This window comes from Equus przewalskii, chromosome 1 (genome assembly GCF_037783145.1).
Source record: "Equus przewalskii isolate Varuska chromosome 1, EquPr2, whole genome shotgun sequence".
NCBI classification, from domain to species: domain Eukaryota; kingdom Metazoa; phylum Chordata; class Mammalia; order Perissodactyla; family Equidae; genus Equus; species Equus przewalskii.
In genome coordinates, this window is record NC_091831.1 from 83,429,122 (window position 1) to 83,449,033 (window position 19,912).

Here is a 19,912-nt window from a genome sequence, read left to right on the forward strand (position 1 = left end):
GTTTGGGGTATGGAGGGCAGGCCATGGAGGGACTGGTCTTCTCCTGGGACCTCACTGGGTCGCTGCACCTTGCAGACCCTCGGAGGGCAGGGCCATGTCTAGCATTCTCTCTGCACCAAGCTCTGTGGCCTGTCTTGGTCTCAGGGTCCAGCATCTCTCTCTGGGCTCTGCCCGAGGCCCACCACACCGTGGTGACCTACCTAGAGCCATCCTCATTAACAGACTTTGGCCAGAGCCCCCCGAAGGGTCCCCACTCCCCAGACACTTGCACTTCCAGCCTGCCACGGGGGCTCCTCAACGTGCACATAGGCATGACCAGTGGCTGAGGGCCTGAGAAAGCCTTGCCAAGAGGGCACCTCAGTTCTGGCCCAAAGGGCCCCCAAGGAGGGTGGGGAGTGCAGGCGCCCAAAGGCCCAGAGCAGGCCCTTTCTCAGTCCGTGTGGCTGGAGGCGGGCAGTAACCTGCCTCCTGTGGTGGCATGTCACAGCGCTATGTGGTGATGGTGCTCCAGTTCTCCCAGCAGCTCTGGACAGTGGCTGCTCCCAGGGCACGGCTACCTCCCCTCCCTCTGCATGCTGTCCCAGCTCTGTCCTCACCCACACCAGCCCACACTTCCAGAAGGAACAGTCCAAGGACACTGTGCGTGGAAAGCAAAGAGTGCTGGACCCAGGGTCGGGAAACTGGAAGGGTTTGCATGAGGGGCCAACTCTTATCCATTTCTCTGACAGGGCTTCACTGGATGTGAAACAATCATGCTACCAGGGAGCTGTTTTTCCCTCGGGTCTTGAGCCATGGGGGTTCTGGAAGCCCATGGGAGCCTCCCTCGGGATGGAGGGGCGCCAGGGAGTCCTGGAGGCATGGTGTGTGCACAGAAGGGCGGTTACGCACCGTGGTGGTGGTGGGGAGGGAGGAGCTGCGGAACATTCTAGGCAGGCACCCCAGGAAGGGCAGATTCCAGAGAAGAAAAAATTAACCTCTTCCAGGGACATTTCTCCTTCCTCGGCAGCCGGTGGGCCCTGCGGGGCCCAGCAAAGAGCAGGCCAGTCCATGGATCCTGGGGGGAGCGGCTCTGCTTCTCCTGGGAAGTGTGATTCCTTCAGATACGTTTTGTCTAAACACTGGAGCCTCCGTTTCTTACCTGAGGCACGGAACTCCCCCCTGCTGCTTAGGGCTGTGGCGAAGACTACCGGAGACAGAGGGACAGAGTGATTGAAAAGACACAGAGACACCCCAAGAAGCAGAGGCCGCTGTTAATTTCTGGTCCTTTGCCAAGCTCCCTGTTGTGTTGTTAATTGAGTGGGAGCTGTGCCATAAATGAAAGCGATGCTAGCTAGTATCATTCCTGATCCTAAAGATCAGGTCTCGCCAAGACCCCAGGAAACTACAGACGTGTTCCCTAAGTGTGGCTTTCAAAGGTTGAGACTCAGAGTTTCCAGTCTGCGTGCATAACAGCCACAGCCCAAACATGTGGCGGTGAGTGGCAGAATTCCACAGGGCAGGCCTGGGCAGTGCCTGGGTGGGGCCTGGGAGTCACAGGAGGGACCTGAAGCCAGGCCGAGCCCAGGGGGCGGGCATGGAGGCAGGAGTGGCGCTGGGTGGGGCCTGGGGCCTGCTTCCGCCACCACACCCAACCCAGCGGCCTGCTCCTCTGCACGCAGCCAGCCAGGACTGGGCCTGAGGAATCTCCAGTGGAGGGAGCGCTGACGGTGTCTCTTCAGCTCCCGGAGGACAGACGGCTGCGAGGTGATCGAAATGGCCTGGTGGAAAGCCTGGGTAAGTGCGGAGCAAGCAGAGGCGGGGTGGAGGGTTCCTGCACGGTGTTGGGAGAGAGAGAGAGACAAGAGAGAGATAAGCTCAGCCAACACTAGGGAGGAAGACAAGAAGAAACCGCCCCAGCCCTGGAGGCACTCGTGGCCAGGGGACAGGAGCAGATTTGATAAAGAAAACTTTGAAATGCACAGGAGGGTGCTAGGCTGGTGGACAGAGCTGAGGGGCTGGAGGAGCCCAGAGGAAAAACCCCTGCAGGGAGGGGTCAGGCTACTCAAAGCTAGAGAGAATCATGGTTGAGCCCTATGTGTATGGCGTGTGTGTGTATGGCGTGTGTGCACATGCGTGTGTTTGGGGAGAACCAGACAGGTGATTCCTTGCAGAGGGAACAGTACGTGCAAAGGCCCAGAAGGGTGGGAAGCTTGGCTTTGGAGAGAAGTAGCCCATCACGGCTTGAGGGCCCTGGGTGGGAAGGCAGAGGGTGGGGGGAGATGTACCTGGAGAAGCAGGCAGGCCCTCGTCCTAAAGAGCCTCGCAGAGCAGGCTAAGGAGCTCAGGCCTTACCTGAAGAGCCATGGGGAGCCATTGAAGGGCCTTGAGCTGGAGAGCACCCTGATTGAATAGGCCCACGTTGGAGGACCCATCACACAAGCCTGTCCCTCCGTCTCCCACATCCCAGCCGAATGAACAGATCTCGGGCGTGTTTCCTCTGAGTTTGAGTCTGAGGCCATTTCCTGCTAAGGAGTTGAACACACAAAAAGGGGACGAGGACACTGAGCAAATGACCTCTCCTGGGCAGGCACAATGCCGTGTGGTCTCCATACCTCCCTTCATTTCATGCCCAGGCGGCCCTGGGACTTCAGGGCTGCTCTTTCCGTTTCACAGAGGAGGAAACTGAGGCTCAGAGACACCAAGTGACTAGCTGGGTCCCACGGCCAGCAAGTGGAGGTCTAGGGTGAACTAGAGTCTCCCCCCGCCCCCGCCCCCAGCCTCTCTGTGAGCCTTAGTGGATGACCCAGACGATCCTGCTTCAGGAAGTCTTTGTCACAAATCTCACAACCCAGGGGCCCTCAGATTCAGAACATGATGGGCCCGGACAGGTGGGACAGAGAGGAAGTCAGGGGCAAGGCGGGGTGGCCATCTGGCCTCTAGTGAAGTAGCCAGGACAGGTCAAGGGGCCAGGGCGGCCTCCAGTTTCATCTTTGCTGGTGGGAACAAGCCTTAGGGGAGGCAGACGTGGCAGGAAGATCCCAGCGCTGGGCATTTTCCAAAGTCAGCAGCTGGCCGAGGCGGCCTCATTTTGGGCCTGGCTCCCAGTGCGGCAGCGGTGAAGGCCCAGCCTTGGGCCCCACCCAGCCAGGCAGGCGGAAACCTCCCACAGGGACCTGGTCAACCTGGTGGAATAACGGTGACGTTCACTGGGCGTGGACTCTGGGCCAGACATTCCTCTAAGCGCCTCACATCAACATTTCACTTAAGCCTCTCGACATCTCTACCATGTAGATGCCAACATCCTTACCCACAAAAGAGGACACTGAGGCACCAGGAGGCGAAGTGAGTGCCCAAGGTTGCCACACGAGTATTAGAGTCTGAGTTAGGATCTGAGAAGCCTCATTCCAAAGCCCAAAGTCTGTGGGCCTCGCCTCCCCCACCCCCTGGGAGAGTGGCTTGGGGCAGCTAGATCACAGGTAGACCCCTCCTGTGACTGGCTGAGCTGCCAGTAAGGACCAAATGTCCTCTGGGCACCAATTGGACCAGAACGAGGACTGAAGAGGGTTGAAAAATCAGCTAGGGGGGGCCCGTCTGCAGGGTAGGGCATCTGGGCCTCCCTTGTAGACACAAAGCCTGTCTCGCAGGTGCTCTGGGCAGCCCCGTGATGGAGGGAGGCAAAGGCGTGGCCACCCCACTGTGACCATCACAGAACACTTTATCGATGTAGAGTCATGGGCTGGGCTGAGTCACCCCTTCAGTGAAAATGCTCCTGTCTGGACTAGCCCGCTCTGGGCAAGACCCAGGGGGAGCCCAGGCAGATCCTTCCTCCAACAGCCGGCGGGTCTCAGACAGAAAGACCTGAGCTCCACCGCGCCACACTGATACCCAGGGGTCTAATTCCCAGAAAATTGTCCTTTGTTTTTCCCCTAAAACCATGGAGTGGGAGTGAGGCTGAAGCTTCTCAATGCAGCAAAATCACAACCCCCCAGGGAGCTGTTTACAAACGCTGCCACCCTAGTCAAACCTCAGACCTGCTGGATGGGCCGCTCCATGGTGACTCAGCCATACAGCCTGGTCAGTCACTGCTGCACGGCCCCCGGGGTGCCACCTTGAGAGCAGGGGAAAGCCCCTCCTGGGTGGCCCCCAGAGCTTAGCAGTGAGAACTGAGATGCCCCCCAGGCTCCCCGCTGACCTGTGTTCCTGTGGGCGAGGGTTCCTTCAGGGAAGAGTTCCAGGAAGACTCATAGTCTGGAAAAGGTTGAGTCATCAACAGGGTGGGAGAGGCGAAAAAGAGCTCAGCTTCTGAGTCAGGCTGTGGGTTAAGTCCTGGCACCAACAGTTACTAGTTGTGTAGCTTTGACAAGTGCCCATGCCTGTAAAATGGGGCATTCATACTTACCTGGCACAACTGTCGGAGAAGTCAAGGAGATGAGTGTGCATCTAAAGCATCTAGCACACAGGGCCTGGCCCGTAGGCTGTGCTCAAATCACTAACGGTAGTAACAGCAGCTCATGACTCCACAAACAAGGGATACAGTGTATGCATGCACACAGTTGGGCAACATCTGAACTGCACAGGCTCTTGGGATGGAATTTCCACAAGGAATTATTTCTAACAACTTCTGCCCTGAAATGTGATGCTAAGAAATGAGATAGGAAAATCTGTCATCACACAGTTGAAATTCAAGCAAAGGATATAAAAGGACTTCTTACCTCTTACTCAAAAGAAATATCCTTACAGATATACTATGGATGGGAATGCTCTGTATTTTCAGGACCTAATCCAGGGCTTGAATGGAAGGATGGGTGGATGGATGGATGGATGGGTGGATGGATGGAAGAAATGAAGGAAGGAAGGATGGATGGATGGATGGATGGATGAATGGATGCATAGATGGATGGATAGAAGGGTGGAAGGAAGGACGGATGGATGGAAGGATAGATGGATGAAAGGATGGGTGGAAGCATAGATGGATGGATAGAAGGAAGGATGGATGGATAAATGGATGGATGGATAAATGGATGGATGGATAGGTGGATGGAAGGAAGGATGCATGGATGCATGGATGGATGGATGGATGCAGTGGTTGGGCATCTGGGTGGAGAATGGATGAATAGATGAAAGAATGAGTGAGTTGGTGGGTGGGTAGAGGGGAAAGTAGGTGTGTGGATGAGGAGCGGGTAGAAGGAGTAAACAGGTGAGTGGGAGACCAAGTTCAATGGGACTAAACTTCCTTCCATTTGAAGGCTCTCCGAGTCTCTCTCAAATTCAATGCCCATCTCCAATCTCCCTCCACTCCCCTATAATTCCTGTCCCAAAAACTCATACTTAAGAGGGATTGTTCATTTGCATCTGAGAAATTCTGCAGGGCACAAGTCTAAGTGTCCTGAGGCAAGCCCTGGATTAGAGGAGTGGAAGTCAAGGGCCTGGGGACTTTGGTTATCTGGTTGATATCACAATTTCCAAAACACCGTGCAATTTTCCTAAACCCAACCCTCTGTCCCCCAAAGAGCCTGTGGATATGCTCAGCTCATTGCTCTGGCTCTCTACTTCTTGTAAGTCCCCACTTCTCAGGAAGAGGGCAGATTGAGCTCAAACCATGCCTGGCTCCCAGCCTTGTCTGCATGCTTTTGAGGCAGCACGTTCAGCTCATTGTCCTATAGCTTGCCTGGGTTTGTCCTTCCCGCTGCCTGTCCACAGTGCTAGAGGAGCTGGGGGTGGCTGGGCCTGCTGCCGGCCCCCAGATGGCACTGGCTGCACCAGCCTGATGCAGAGCCCGTGCCCCAGGGCCAGGGCTTCTCCCTGCCAGCTGTGGCTCTGGCTGGTGCTAACCTGTTAACCAAGAGACTATTCTGTGGAGGAGACATGGCAATCCCACAGCCCCCAGACGGGAACCAGCGACCCCGCACAGCCAGGCTGGGCAGACTACAGCCTCTCAGGGTGCCCCCACCTTCCTCAGTCAGCAAGTAGGTTCCCTACTCAGGTCTGCCCCACCCCGAGAAAGCCACCTCCAAAGGATGCAGTGCCATTCACATTCTCTGACAGCCCCTGCACTCTGCAGTGCCCTCCACTTCTCGATTCAAGTTCCCATCACCCCAGGGAAACCTCCTCCCAGGCCTCAGGAGTCTCATCACAAAAGATCCAAGAACCTGCCTGGCCAGAATGGGGAGGGGAAACCTGCAGGTTCAGGCGGGACCCTTCTGAAGACAACCAGGTGGCTAGGAACACATACATGGTAATTGTTGTGCCCTGTCACCCCAATAAAATCATTGCTGGACTCTGACGGATGCTCCCCCAAGCAACTGCTGGTCCTTTCTCAGGCCAGCCCCACAGTCCCAGGACTTCCTCCTGGTTCTTCCCTCCTCCCAACACCAGAGGTGAGAGTCTAGGCTCTACACCCTCTTCTTGCTGCCCCCACAGTGAGCATGGCCGCTCTGGGAATGGCCACGGTGGCCACCTTCAAGGTCTTTGCCAGCACGGTCTGACTCCCCGAGGATGGAATCGGCACTGAGAGCTGGGATTCCATCTCAGGGTGGCAGGTGGTGTGGACCAGCTTGGCCCTGCCTGAGTCCCCCTCAGTAGGCCCTCCTGCCAGCCTGAGGGCCGAGCTGGCAGGATGGGCCTCCCCTTGGCCAAGGCGGCTAACAGGCAGGTGGGGCCTCTGTGGCCCCAAGGCGAAAGGGCCATATGACAACTTGGGGCCAAGTGGACAAAGGCGCCCTTTCTCAGCACACATCTGCTGGAAACATCACATCCAGAAGCTGTGGCCCTGAACCAGGAAGGACCCCTCTGACCTTCCCTCACCCAACGTGGATGGGCAGGAGGGGCCAAGCCAGGCAGGCCCGGGAGGACTAGAGGCTCAGCCACTGGCCTGCAGGGGCAGAGCTGGTCCTCACCCACTAGGGTGGACTTTGAGGCAGGCCAGGAGCCCGTGCTGCCCTCCCCACCTTCCCGCCTTGAGCAGGCCTGGGTTCTCTTGCAGATCGAACAGGAGGGCGTTGCAGTGAAGGGCAGCCCCCACTTCAACCCGGATCCTGACGCGGAGACCCTCTACAAAGCCATGAAGGGCATCGGTGAGTGGGTGTCTGTGGCCTTGCCCGGGAACACTGCGGCTCTCTGGGGCTCTGCCCACTCTGCTCAAGTCCCCTCTGGAGAGGGGATGCCAGGGGTCACCTCATAATCCTCTGAGACCAACTTCCAGCATCCACCCAGAGGATCACATGGGTCCCGCCTTCCCCAGTACTGGTCTACACGCACCCTCCAAAACTGGAGAGGGGGAAGGCAGTTGTACCTCCCTGAGCTCTGGGGGTGGGGAGGGGGAGGCCACCTCTGTGTGTTCCTGTGTGTCCTTGTGCAAGCCACTTCACCTCGCTGAGGCTGAGCTTTCTCACTCTCACTCCTGAAAGTCCCCAAGAACTCTGGAGCCTGCGTGTTGCTGTGAATCTTGGATGGGGTGACGCTGGGAGTTTTGAGGGGCTGAACTGGTCCAGGGGGCATCACACAGGGTCTGCAGCTTTTCCCTGCTCAGCTTCAGCTGGCCACAGGACAGGCTCCTTCCTGTCTCCAGTATCTGCATTCCTGTGAGCAGGAAAGGGCTGGCCTGAAGCCATCCCCCTGCCCAGAAACCCCTCATGCTGTCGCCCCAGGCAGATTTACCCATTAGCTGGCTCTGACTGGTAAATTGGGGCGTTAACGAGAACCGCCATTCCTGGATGAGCCTAGAAAGCATGTTCCTGTCCTCTGTTTCCTGTGAAATCCTTACTGTTATCTCCACCTCCCAAAGGTGAAAACGGAGGCTTGGGGAGGTGAGGCAGGTTGCCCAGTCGGCTAGTGGGCCGATACTCAGATCCCGTTTTCTGGACCCTCGGTCCTGACCTTCCCCCACTGCCACCAGCACAAGGGCAGTCAGGGCGGGAGGTCTCACTTTCCGAGCTCGAAAGGCCCCAGGTGACGTCCAGAGCAGATCAGATGACCGGAGGGCCCCCAGATTCTACCACCGCGAGGCTGCGCCAGGGCCATACCCCAGCACCGTGTGGGTGGGGGGTGGACAGATGTGGACAGATTTTCTGTCTAGGTGTCTTGTCTACACCATGAAAATCACCAAGTTTTGGAGCTATCCAGGTGGTGTGTCCCCACTGCTTGGCTGCCAAGCAACTGCACTCCCTCTTCCCCAGCCCTCGTCAGCCCCCTGGGGGCAGTGGGGTGCTGATGTCGTGCACCATTGCAGGGACCAACGAGCAGGCCGTCACTGACGTGCTCACGACGAGAAGCAACGCGCAGCGGCAGCAGATCGCCAAGTCCTTCAAGGCCCAGTTCGGCAAGGTAAAGGGGGGCTGGGGGCGGGGGCAGGTGTGCTGGGGGCAGTCGGGGGGGGCTGCTGCCAGAGACAGCCTGGGAGGCAGCTCCGTTCTGGATGAGGTCCCTGTCTAGACACCAGCCCACTGGAAACATGGGGCATAAGGGACATACTTAGACTAAAAAAGTATTCATTATTTACCTGACATTCAAATTTAACCAAACATCCCATGTTTTATCGGAAAACTTCCTTGTGGCTCCCCACGCTCCTGGCTTGGTGTCCTGCCTTCTGCATCTGGCTCACCCTCCTTTCCCACCGTCTCTCGCACTGTGCTCCTTCACAACTACTCCACAGCCCCATCCCCCCAGCTGTGAGCTCTGCTTGTGCTGTTCCCTAAGCCTGGAATGTCCTTCTCTTCCCCATGTGCCGGAGACGCAGGCCAGCTCCCCTCTGTCTTGTGGTTTGGGATTCTCTCTTTATGTCGGAGCTGCTGTGCCCAGGCCTTCTCCTTCCTGTTGCACCAGAACTCAAAAGGCGGCCGGCACGCAGCCTGGACACTTTGTCTCCCCTCCCGCCCTCCACCACCTCCAGCACAGAGCGGGCACTGGGTTCTAGGTCACCCAGGACTAAATGCACGCACAGCCTCGCTTCCTGGAAGCCTCCGTCAGCACACATCAGAGAGTTAACACAGTAAGATGAGTGAGGAAGCCCAAACATTCCATGGGAGAAGTCAGTGTGCTTTTTCTTAAATAATTTCTTTCTTAAATAATTTCTCTCTCTTAATCTTCACAACTGTGCATTATTCTTTGCATGCACCATTAGAAGAAACTGATGTTCTGAGAGGTTGAGTAAGTTGCCCAAGATCCCAGAGCCTGTAAGCCATGAGGTTGGCATGTAAATCTAGGTCCGACAAGGCTCCTGGTCCTTTGGTGCAAGGTGCAGATAGACCAGCTGGGTGTGGCCTCATGGCTTCTTATCTACAAGTGGTAAGGGAAGGAGACACATGTGGGATGGACTCCTTAATTCATTCACACATTTCCTGAGTGCCAGGGGCTAAGTGGCGGAGATTCGATGGTGACCAAGGACAAACTCGTATTTCAGGCTTACGATGTGCCCAGCACTGTGCCCAGAGCTGAGCTGAGCTGAGCCACACACCTCTCTCTGCCAATCCCCTAAGCAGCGGGATAAGGCAGGAGTACCATTAGCTCCATCTTGCAGTTGAGGGTAATGATACTTAGAGAGGCTAAGCTGCTGGACCGAGAAAGCCCAGCCAGCACCAGCGCGTGGAAGAGCCCGCTTGGGAATCCAGCCGGAGCACCTGGGGCTGACCCCCATCCTGCTGCCTGCACACACGTGGGCGCAGCGTACAGATCATGACCTTCCTTGTTCCTGCATTAGGATCTCACCGAGACCTTGAAGTCGGAGCTGAGTGGCAAGTTTGAGAGGCTCATCGTCGCCCTCATGTACCTGCCGTACAGATACGAAGCCAAGGAGCTGCACGACGCCATGAAGGTAACTAAGCAGGTGGGGTGGCAAAGGAGCAGAAATGCCCGCAAAGACCGGGTGGAGGAGCGATGCCTGGACTCCTTTCCCAAGAGCACCCGGCCCTGGGAGCTCTGAGCTCCCTGTGAGCCATGATTGGAATGGCACCTGGACCTTGGCTGAGCCCAGCGGCCTTGCAGCCTGTTGCTCACACTGCCACCAGACACAGGACCAACTGGCCTTGATGAAGCCACAATCAGTCTTCTCAGGACATCACTAGCCAGGTGTGCAGACATTAGACACACCCACCTCTGCAGTCTCGGGCCCAGTCCCTTGATTTCCCGTCACTTCCCACCACTCCTGCATTTGCAGATGACTAGGAGGGAATGGGGACCCAGCAACAATAATCATCTCCATTGAGAGGACACTTACTGTGTGAATGCGCCAGGCGTTTTACATCCCTTATCTCTAATCCACCTTCAGGGTGAGGGGGGCTTATCATCCCCACCTACTGATGAGGACCCGTAGGCTCAGGAAGGTGGAGTGTTGTTCTTGAGCCCACCCAGCTATGGAGGGCAGAGCTGAGACAGAGCTTTGCCATCACTCACTTGCCCACAGCATCCACCACCAGAGACAAACGTGGGTGATTTCCTGCAGGAACGTCCTCCAGGAGAGGCCCCATCGGAGTCGGGCAGGGCTGTGACCGCTTCTTCCTGAGGCTCTTCTTTTTGCTTCTTGACGAAAGGGGATGTGGACAGAGCAGGAGGGCGCAGGCAGGGCTCTCCAGTAGGCAGAGGTTTCTATCCGCAGGGCTTAGGAACCAAAGAGGGCGTCATCATCGAAATCCTGGCTTCTCGGACCAAGAACCAGCTGCGGGAGATAATGAAGGCCTACGAGGAGGGTAAGAGAGGGAGGGTGCGGGGCCTGAGTTAAAGCCTCGCTTGGGAATGGGACAAGCTTTGGCAGCCTGGAAGGGGACAAGGGACAAGCAGTGTACTGGACCACAGTGGAAAGGGACTTTTCTGGGATTTTCCACACATGGATTACAAGCACCTACTGTGTGCCAAGTCCTATGCCTGTGAGTGAAATTGGACATAACTCAGGCTCCATCTCCAAGCCCTCTAAGCCCACGGGCTGCTGGGGAGAGGGGCGTGCACCCCCTAACCCCTCTGCCCTCGAATGTGTGGCAACTCTCTGGGCCACGGGCTATGTCAGCAGTGGATGGGGCTGGCTCCTTCCTGGCCTGGCGCAGGCTGACCTAGGGGACCGTGAAGGGCCCTGATGCAAGGGGGCTGTGGACTGCAGGCCAGCTATCATGGAATCTACGGGATGCAAGACAAGCAGAGGCCAGCCCATCCTCCATGCACGCTGCCTGGTGGGGAGTCTGCCTGAAGGTTCTGCTTTGTGAAACCACAAGATGAAACGGAGCTCGGTCGGCAGCCTCTGGCCAGGCTCTCTGACCTGGCCCATTTTTGTGCTTCAAGCTGGGCTGGCAGACTATGTCACCTCCTAGTTCTGAACGACCACCAGATGGAGCCTCTGCCACTCAGACACCTGGGCAGTGTGTCCACTCCCTGCACCAAGGACTTGTCCTTCCCTTAATCTGGAGAAGCATGGGAAGCAGGACTGGGAGGAGAAAATCAGGCCCTGGCTAGGCCCTGGGAGGAGGAAAGTAAGTCTTTGCCTCCTGGTCCTGTTTCCCTGCAGACTACGGGTCCAGCCTGGAGGAAGACATCCAAGCAGACACTAGCGGCTACCTGGAGAGGATCCTGGTGTGCCTCCTGCAGGTATCCCAGCCTAGGCTCCTGGCAGCCCCTGGTCTGGGGGATCCTAACAGCTGGGTCTCGGGGAGCAGCTCTTGGGCAAAGCTGCTGGGGTGGGTAGGGACAGGGGCGTAGCCTGGGCTCACTGGGGACGTCTCAGAGTGGTCGCAGGGCTCTCACTGCAGAGCCTCATGTCTCTCCTGATGCAGCCACCTGAGGGCACCCTGGAAGTGGTGGGGAGTGCCCTCACTGAGCAGGTCCTTCCCACCAAGCCCCAGACCAGGCACGTGGCTTCCCTTACCTCACCAAATCCCCCGGCTCCCTGTGAGGTGGCCCTTCCTACTCTCATTTCACAGATGAGGGAACTGAGGCTTGAGGAGGATAACTGGCTTTGCTCAAGGCCCGCAGAGCCCCGCCTGCCCTCCTGCCCGGCTCCCCTATCTGCCCTGGCTCCGCTGGGCTGCCAGCCCACCTTACAGAGCTGCCTCCTCCATTCTTAGGGCAGCAGGGATGACGTGAGCGGCTTTGTGGACCCAGGACTGGCCCTCCAAGATGCACAGGTGAGGCCACACATACCCTCAGCAGCTTCTGCCCTGCTGGCCACCTGGCCCACCTTTGGCCATCTAGACTCCAGGGGCTAATGCCCAGGAGCTTCCTCCAGCCCCTCTGCCTGTGGGGGTTTTCTTTGATGCTAAGGTGGGACCCAGCTCAGCTCTCTGCAGGCCTTTACCCTCTGGTGTTTGAGGAGGAAAGTAAGGGTGTTGGGGAGACTCAGAAACAGGAAGGAGAGTGACTCGGGTGGGGTCCAGAAAAGCTCTGTCCTGGCAGGAACAGCCCACGAACTTGGGGATGCCGGGCTTCCGAGGAGCAGATGTGTGTGTTCAGCTCTCTCATAGGTCTGCCCGCTGGCCGAGTGCTCAGAGATGCCCGAGGCAGAGCAAAGTCCCAGCGGGGTGGCAGGGGAGGTCCTGGAGCAGCTTCTGGCCGGGCACTGAGAAGAGATTTTAACTACTCAGGGATAGCAAGCTCCCCATCAAAGAGATAATCAAGCAGAGGAGAAGGCCAACCTGGTGGGGTGGACTGAGGCTGACCCTGCAGCCCCAGCCCTGGGACGCTGGGGTTCTGTCCCTCGCCTTCTTGCTCTCCTTCACTGGCTTCCTGTGGATGTCCCAATGCTAGGATCTGTATGCAGCAGGCGAGAAGATTCGCGGGACTGATGAGATGAAATTCATCACCATCCTGTGCACGCGCAGTGCCACTCACCTGATGAGAGGTACTGGGAGGGAGGGAGGTAATGTCAGGGCCACAGTGGGGTACCCCGGCCAGAGGGCCTCTCTCTTCACACTGAATATCCAGTGTGCAGCCCTGTCAAATCATGGAGCTGGGGAGAGAGCCAGGGAGCCCTGGACCCTCTCCCCGGCAACCAAACGGAGGTCAAAGATGGCGCATTGATTTGTGGCCTCTGCTCTGAGATGCTGGGGGCATCACACTGAGATCTGCGTGTCCCCTAAGAGAAGCCTGCTGTCCACAGTGTTTGAGGAATATGAGAAAATCGCCAACAAGAGCATTGAGGACAGCATCAAGAGTGAGACCCAGGGCTCGCTGGAGGAGGCCATGCTCACAGTGGGTAAGAACGCAGCTCCGTGCTCAGACCCACGCCTGTCCGCAGGCCACGGGGCTCGGGTGGGGCGGCACCCAGGGTGACAATAGCAAGTGACTGGATCCCTGTGTTCACCTTCAAGGGACCCACCCCAGCCCACACTCTCAGCATGAACCCTGAATTCAGCCCAGGACACTGGAACTAGTCAGGGGACCCTAGTGTCTTCAATGTACTGTGTCCAGCCAGGGATGGTTCTCTGTGCTGCCCACATGGTACCCAATGCTGTGCGCCCACATCGTGTGTGTGTGAATATGAGCATGTGTGTGAATGTATGTGAGAGTGTGTGAGTGTGTGAATGTGTGTGAGTATGCACACATTTGCAGAGTTATGCCAGACCTGGGCCCTGCGCTCACCCACAGCAGCCACAGAAGGAACATTCTGGTTCTGATTATGGAGACCTGAAGAAAGTCACCTTTCTTGACCTTAGCCAGGAGCCTGGTCCCTACCTAGGTTGCTGACTGAAGAAATGATGATGTGTAGTTTGAGTCCAAACTGAGTGATTGGTCTGATGCTGGGGAACGTTGAGAAGCTTCCCCAAAGAGCACATCGCGGGGTCAAGAGCCGAGGGCTCAGTGAGAGGACTGATTGCAGAGTGGAGAACTGAGACCCAGGGGCAGTGGGACTTATGCTCCCCTGCTTCCCATGGTGCAGCCAAGGTCAGTGCCCCAGGGCTGGGGCGCCCACCTCCACCCTAGGCCGTCCCCATTCTGTGCGGAGCAGCAGGGGAGCGCCACAGTGTGTCCCACTGTGTCTCGGGGTGGACTGCAACACCTGACACTCCCCAGCAGGCTTTGACAGCTGTGATCAAATCCAGTCTCTGTCGGGGCATCTAAGCAGGCCCCGTGCTCCAGTCTCAGCTCCCAAAGTCGGCCCTGCATCCGATTTGAACAACCTCCTGAGTAAAATCCTTGGGCAGGGAAAAGTGAAGGACACAGCGGTGCTGCCTTCCCATGCTGGGCGCTTCCTATTCGTTTCTCCCTGAATACTCAGATCCCTTACCTCACAGATGGGGACAATGCAAGGCAGAGAGGTCAGGTGATGAAGTCACCCAGTGCTATCAAGGTGGGGTTTGAACCCCCGCCTGCCTCACTCGAAGCCCACGCTCCTGCTGCCCTGGTTAAAACTCCAGCCTCCCCCACACCCCTACCCCAGATGCCGAGTCTCTGAAGCAGCATCCACAAAAGCGAGTGTGGGGCCAGACGCCCCTGGGTGCCCCAAGGCTCCAGGGCTGAGCCCCTCTTGCCACAGGGGAATTCGACCTGCAGGGGCCTTGCCAAGAAATGACACGTAAAGTAGGCACTCTGAGGCTGGGGGTTGCCATAACTGGGGCTCCTCACTGGAGCTGAGTGTCTAGATTCCCAGCAGAGCTTTCTCTGGGGCGTCAGAGCCCAGAAGCCGCCCTGGGCAGAGCTGTGCTCTGACAGGCCAGCCCTGGGGCCCCAGTGTGCTTAATGCTCACCCTTTGCCTGCCTGCTCTGTGCCCTTGGACCTGTGCCCAGTGCCCCAGGCTTCCTTCCTTGTCCCACCGCACCTGACACAAAGCCTCTCATTTTGAAACTATGCAGGGCACAAATAAATAGGCCTCAAATAGTGCATAACGCTAACCCTTAAGACCCGAGACAAGACATAAACAAACAAACATGTGCACAATGTCGCCTACAGTCTCTAGCTGTTAACAGACCTTTCCTGTGTTCCAGTGAAATGCACCCGGAACCTCCACAGCTACTTTGCGGAGCGACTTTACTACGCCATGAAGGTAACTGTTCCGTCTTCTGTGCTCCTGCTGTCAACCCTTTGTGGCACCAAGTGTAAAGCCAAGGAGCTCAGAGCCACCCCTGTCGTTGACACTTGGGCCTTCTCGTGTCCCAGCCTCTTGTAATCAGAAGGGTTTAGTTCTCAGAGGGCAGAGCAAGTCCGGAGGAGGCTGAACCTGAGCAGATGCATTCACAGGTGTTCACTGCCCTGAACTTTGACAACAATCCTGCGAGGCCTGTGTCATGACTGCCATCCCAGAGATGGTGAAACTAGGGCTCGTGGTCAAGGTCACACAGCTGGGAACTGGCAGAGCCTTGATCTGAACCCAGGCCAGTCCAGTTGTCCTTTTCACCCCACCACGTGGCCTTCTTGAGAAAGCACAGGTCAGGATGGCCAGGAAACCAAGGCACCCTGTGGATGGACCAGTTCAGAGGGAGATGGCCACATGCAGAGGCTTGACTTTCCTGCATGGGTGCCCATCTGGGTTTGCCTGTTGCTCAGAAGGCTGCACTAGCCACTCAAACAGAGGCCCTTGCCATTTGTATCAGGTGGAATTTCTGATATCTGGAACCAAACTGAAAAACAGACAGTCCAATTAATTCCCTGAGGCTGAAGTCAGTGCTCACCAGGTGGCTTATACCACCCGGACCAAGGACCTTAAGCTCTCTGGCAGGCAATGAGAGAGGGCTTGGGATTCCCTTGACCACATGGCTCTATCTGACATGAGACTAGGCAAAGATAACAGTGAGCGGGGATGTCCTGCTTGTGAATTGGCCAGTTCAGCTGAATTTCATGATGTTGCTGCCCTAGGAAGAAGTCTTATTTCTGGAGCAGTGAGTATTTTGTGTCTAGAGTCTTGTGTGGCAAAGCACGCACTGCAGTTGGGGCACCTCGCTTCTAAGAGGGGAAGAGACATGGGCAGTGAGTGAGAAGAGAGTGAGGACATAAACCCTAAGCCGCTAAAGCATCCCTCTTAGCGCTTCCCCCGCTGAAGCAGAGGCTCGTTCCTGCATCTCCATCCCCTCTGAAAGCCCGCTGGACCCAGATTTGTCCATCATCCCAGAGATGGAGTGGAAAGGCGAGATGTGACTTTTTTCTGCTGTCTCTTATCCAGGGAGCTGGGACGTCCGATGGGACCCTGATAAGAAACATTGTTTCAAGGAGCGAGATCGACTTAAATCTTATCAAGTGTCAATTCGAGAAGATGTACGGCAAGACCCTCAGCAGCATGATCATGGTAAGCCATGAGTTTCCAATTCCAGCACCAGTTTGAAATGGACACATTCCTGGGAGACCTGGATGCTGTGACCAATGTTGCAAGTCACGTGTGTCCATCCTTTCCCGGTGGGCGTCACACTCTTGCATTCACTGCCATGTGGGATGCACAGGGATCAGCAAGGAGGTCGTGTGGCTAAGGCCTAGAGGGGAGTCGGGGAGGGCCCTGTACATCATGCTCAGAGGGTTGGCTTTGCATTTGAGTTGTGGTTGCCCCTTTGAAAATGACACATGGAATTCTTGCAGAAGGAACCATAGCTGAAGAGTCAACGAGAGTAAATAGTTTAGTGGGAACGGAGGCGTAGCATTCAAATCCAGATTTAAGTAGTCCTGGCAGCAAAATCTTAGGGAGATAAATCAGATGGGCTCCAGTGAGTTGCCTAACCAGATTCCAGTTAGCGAAACTTCTGGAGCCGAGGAAATGCAGAGTGGTTATCACACTGCTTTAACTTCGAGAGAAACAGCTCTTCTAGCTCTTAATGCAAATTAAGGCCTTGACAACTTCATGAACAGAAGTCAAATCAGGAGAAATGTATCCCTGAGTCTTCACTGGCTGGTAAGTCTCTGGTTATTCTACAAATGTCTATGGTTAATTACACTTTCCAAGAAACACATGGCTTACGACATGTTTGAAAAAACATTTCTGCTTTAGGATGTTTCAGAATGGGGCAGTGGGGGGCTGGGAGGGTGGAATCACTCTGTTTGTTTTAGGCTTTCCAGCCAGTCTTGTCAAGAGACAGGAGGGCTAGACGCAAACCAGCCCAGGCTACTGCCGTGTCACCCACAGAGATGGATTCCCAGCCCACATGTCATGAATTCCTTCAACCATACACGGTTCTGTGGCATTGGGGGGATTTCTGTTCCTTCTCACCATTCCAGGTAGACTTCAGAAGAACAAAAACACTGAGTGAAAATGATCACTTTGACCCACCTAAGGTGTAGACCTCATGATGCAGGTAGACTTAGCAGGCTAGTTAGTGCATAATGGAGCCCCTGGTCTAGACACAGACGAAGCCCACCCTCTGAGATTGCGTCAAGCTGTCACTTAAGAAAATTTGGGTAGAATTGTGAATAAGTTAGCCAAATATTTTCTTTTTAGTATAGACCACTTTCTGTAGACATCATCAAAGCCCAAAAATAATTCCCAACAGTGATACTAGCATTAAAATCTCCTGCATAGAAATTAATAGAAAAATGTATAAAAATCCCATGTATAATTTTATACCCGCACATTTGAAAAGATAGACAAAATGAACAGTTTTATTTTTAGAAAAAACAACTATATTACAAACATTGTTCTGTAAGTAGTAAAAAAATTTTAAATGTGGTTAAAAATTTCAGGCCCAGGGGCCAGCCCCGTGGCCAAGTGGTTGAAGTTCCACACGCTCGGCTTCAGTAGCCCAGGTTTGCAGGTTCGGATCCTGGGCACAGACCTACTTTGCTCATCAGCCATGCTCTGGAGGCATCCCACATCCAAAATAGAGGAAGACTGACACAAATGTTAGCTCAGCGTGAATCTTCCTCACCAAAAAAAAAAAACCAAACAATTTCAGGCCCAAATGATTTACGAGCAAACTTGACTAAACAGTTCAAGAATAGATGGTTTCTATGAGACATAAACAGCTATAGAGCAGAGAAAAGTGGAACTAGCCCCCAGCCCTACCACTTACTCACCAGGTGACCTTGGAGGAATCCAGTGCCCTCTCTTCCTCCCATTTTTCTCAACCGCATAAAGAGGGAGTCGGATGATAAGCCCTCTCCTATTCCTCTGGCTCTGTGTGCAGGTCCTTAAACAGCCAGTCCTATCAGGACCTGCCTAGTAGCCAAGGGGGCCTGGTAGACCACAGAAATGGCGCTCAGCCATTGGGCCTGTGGGGTCTATCCTATTGGGAGATGAACTCTGCTTGACCCCTACGTGAGCCAGCTGCTGGGCAGAGTGATGAAGGGACTTGCCTCGGCCATGGGGTCAGTGAGCGATAGAGCCGTGTTCCAGGTTCTGTCTGGGCCCAAGGCCCAGGATCTCTCTACCTGACCCTCTGCGACATCAGGTGTGACAGTGGGCACCTGCTCTCAGCCCAGGTTCCCTGATCTGCAATAGTGGTGTTGCATAAGTGATGGATCGTGTTGGATAGATGAATGGCCAGGCACACCTGGGTCCTGAATGAATCACAGGGAAGAGCCCTGGGGCAACTGATGGGGTAAGGGAACCACCTAAATGCCTTCCTGACTCAAGAGCAGAACTGTGTCTGTGATTCGTTCTAAGAGAATCAAAAGAAGGTACAAAGGAATAGCCTGAAATGGAAAACAAGGAAAGGTGGAGGACATAGCGTGGGGCCTGTGGTATAGGAACGGCACAGGGGTGCGCCAGGCCTCCCCACAGGGAGCAAGACTCCTAATAATAATGAGAACACTGGTCTTGACGGAGGCAACTCAGAGCAGGCCAGTGCCGCAAACACCCCTCTTCTAACTCTTGTGTCCCTTCTGTCTTCAGGAAGACACCAGCGGCGACTACAAGAACGCCCTGCTGAACCTGGTGGGCGGCAACCCCTGAAGGCTCAGAGGACGAGAGCAAAGGCCAAGAAGCCAGAGCCACCAGGCCCTGCTTGCTCAACCTTGGCCATGGATGCGGGCGGGGGGTGGGGCACAGCAAGACCTTCAGTCTTCTATCTCCCAGCTTCCAGTGCTTTACAGCCAGTTTTTCCAACCCAGGGGGGAGGGATCAGCCTAGGCCACCTCCCTCCTCCATCCTCCCAGGACAGTTCCAGGAGGCAGCACATCGCCAACCTCAGCACCCACCTAGCCTGACAAAGGGCTTGGTGTAAAGGGGTCTGCAGGGGCTCGTGGTCCTTTCTTCCTGCCTTACACAGGTGCTTCCCAAGCTTGGTTGATCAGGGTCCCTTGGGCACAGGTTACACGGATACCCAGCCCCACCCCCATCCATGAGTCTGGATCTGCAGAGAAGGGACCAGGAAATGTGGAATTTTAATAAGCATCTCAGCCGATATGCTTCTCTTTCAAGAACCAGAGAGAAGGCTGTGAGAGCCTGTTTCAGAGCACACACTCCTGGCAGCTGAGAAAAGGACACACATATCCGGGCCAACTGGGATGTCACTAACATTCATTCACCAGCCTCATCGAAAAATGTTAGGCTATAGGTAGCAAAATTCTCTCAGCGTCCTACTAACCAAGAAAGCTACGGATCGGTGTCCAGACCCAAGGACGCTGTACTCCAAGAGGCCCAGCCTTCCCCAGTCATTGATCAAATTAGCTGATTTTTCCTCCCATGGCATGAACACGGAGCATCTCTTAACCCAACTGAATGGTGACCGGAACTGGTCACTGGGAGAAGCTGAGATGCCTGTGCTGTGCGTTTCAGAATAATAAAGATTTACACATTCCACTCTAAGTGTCTTTGGATGTTCAACAGTGACTGAAGTAGGACTAATTTAATTTGTCAGTGGATATAAAAGAAATGTGATTAAAAAACACTTTGGGGATCAAAACTGAGCCCCCAGGTGGGAATTTCCCTGTGGGAACACTGAGCTGTGCCTGCTGTCACCCTGGGGATGACTCCTTCCATTCACCTCCTGATTTAGAGCCTAGATCCTGGCATCTCAGAGTTAGAGGGGGCTTTAAAGGCCATCTGCTCCTATTCCAACCTGTGGCCTGCCTCCCCTCCAGGGCATCTGCCCAGAGGGCTCC

At 55.4% G+C, this 19,912-nt stretch overlaps 1 protein-coding gene across 1 annotated transcript; it reads left to right on the plus strand.

Moving 5' to 3' along the window:
* Positions 1-1,507: 1,507 nt before the first annotated feature.
* On the plus strand, positions 1,508-19,610 carry LOC103550398 (annexin A8). Its single transcript, XM_008519258.2, has 12 exons — positions 1,508-1,773; positions 6,962-7,052; positions 8,207-8,301; positions 9,674-9,787; positions 10,568-10,658; positions 11,465-11,544; positions 12,021-12,080; positions 12,700-12,793; positions 13,052-13,147; positions 14,878-14,936; positions 16,050-16,172; positions 18,702-19,610. Exons 1-12 carry the CDS (start codon positions 1,753-1,755, stop codon positions 18,759-18,761), a joined length of 984 nt encoding a protein of 327 aa, XP_008517480.2. The 5' UTR covers positions 1,508-1,752; the 3' UTR covers positions 18,762-19,610.
* The last annotated feature ends 302 nt before the right edge of the window (positions 19,611-19,912 follow it).

What these genes read in the sequence shown, in the direction of transcription:
- LOC103550398 (XM_008519258.2), top strand. Translation starts at nt 1,753, where the DNA reads ATGGCCTGGTGGAAAGCCTGG. An exon ending in TGGCCTGGTGGAAAGCCTGG is followed by an intron (nt 1,774 to 6,961) that starts GTAAGTGCGGAG and finishes GTTCTCTTGCAG; the next exon opens with ATCGAACAGGAGGGCGTTGC. An exon ending in CCCTCAGCAGCATGATCATG is followed by an intron (nt 16,173 to 18,701) that starts GTAAGCCATGAG and finishes TTCTGTCTTCAG; the next exon opens with GAAGACACCAGCGGCGACTA.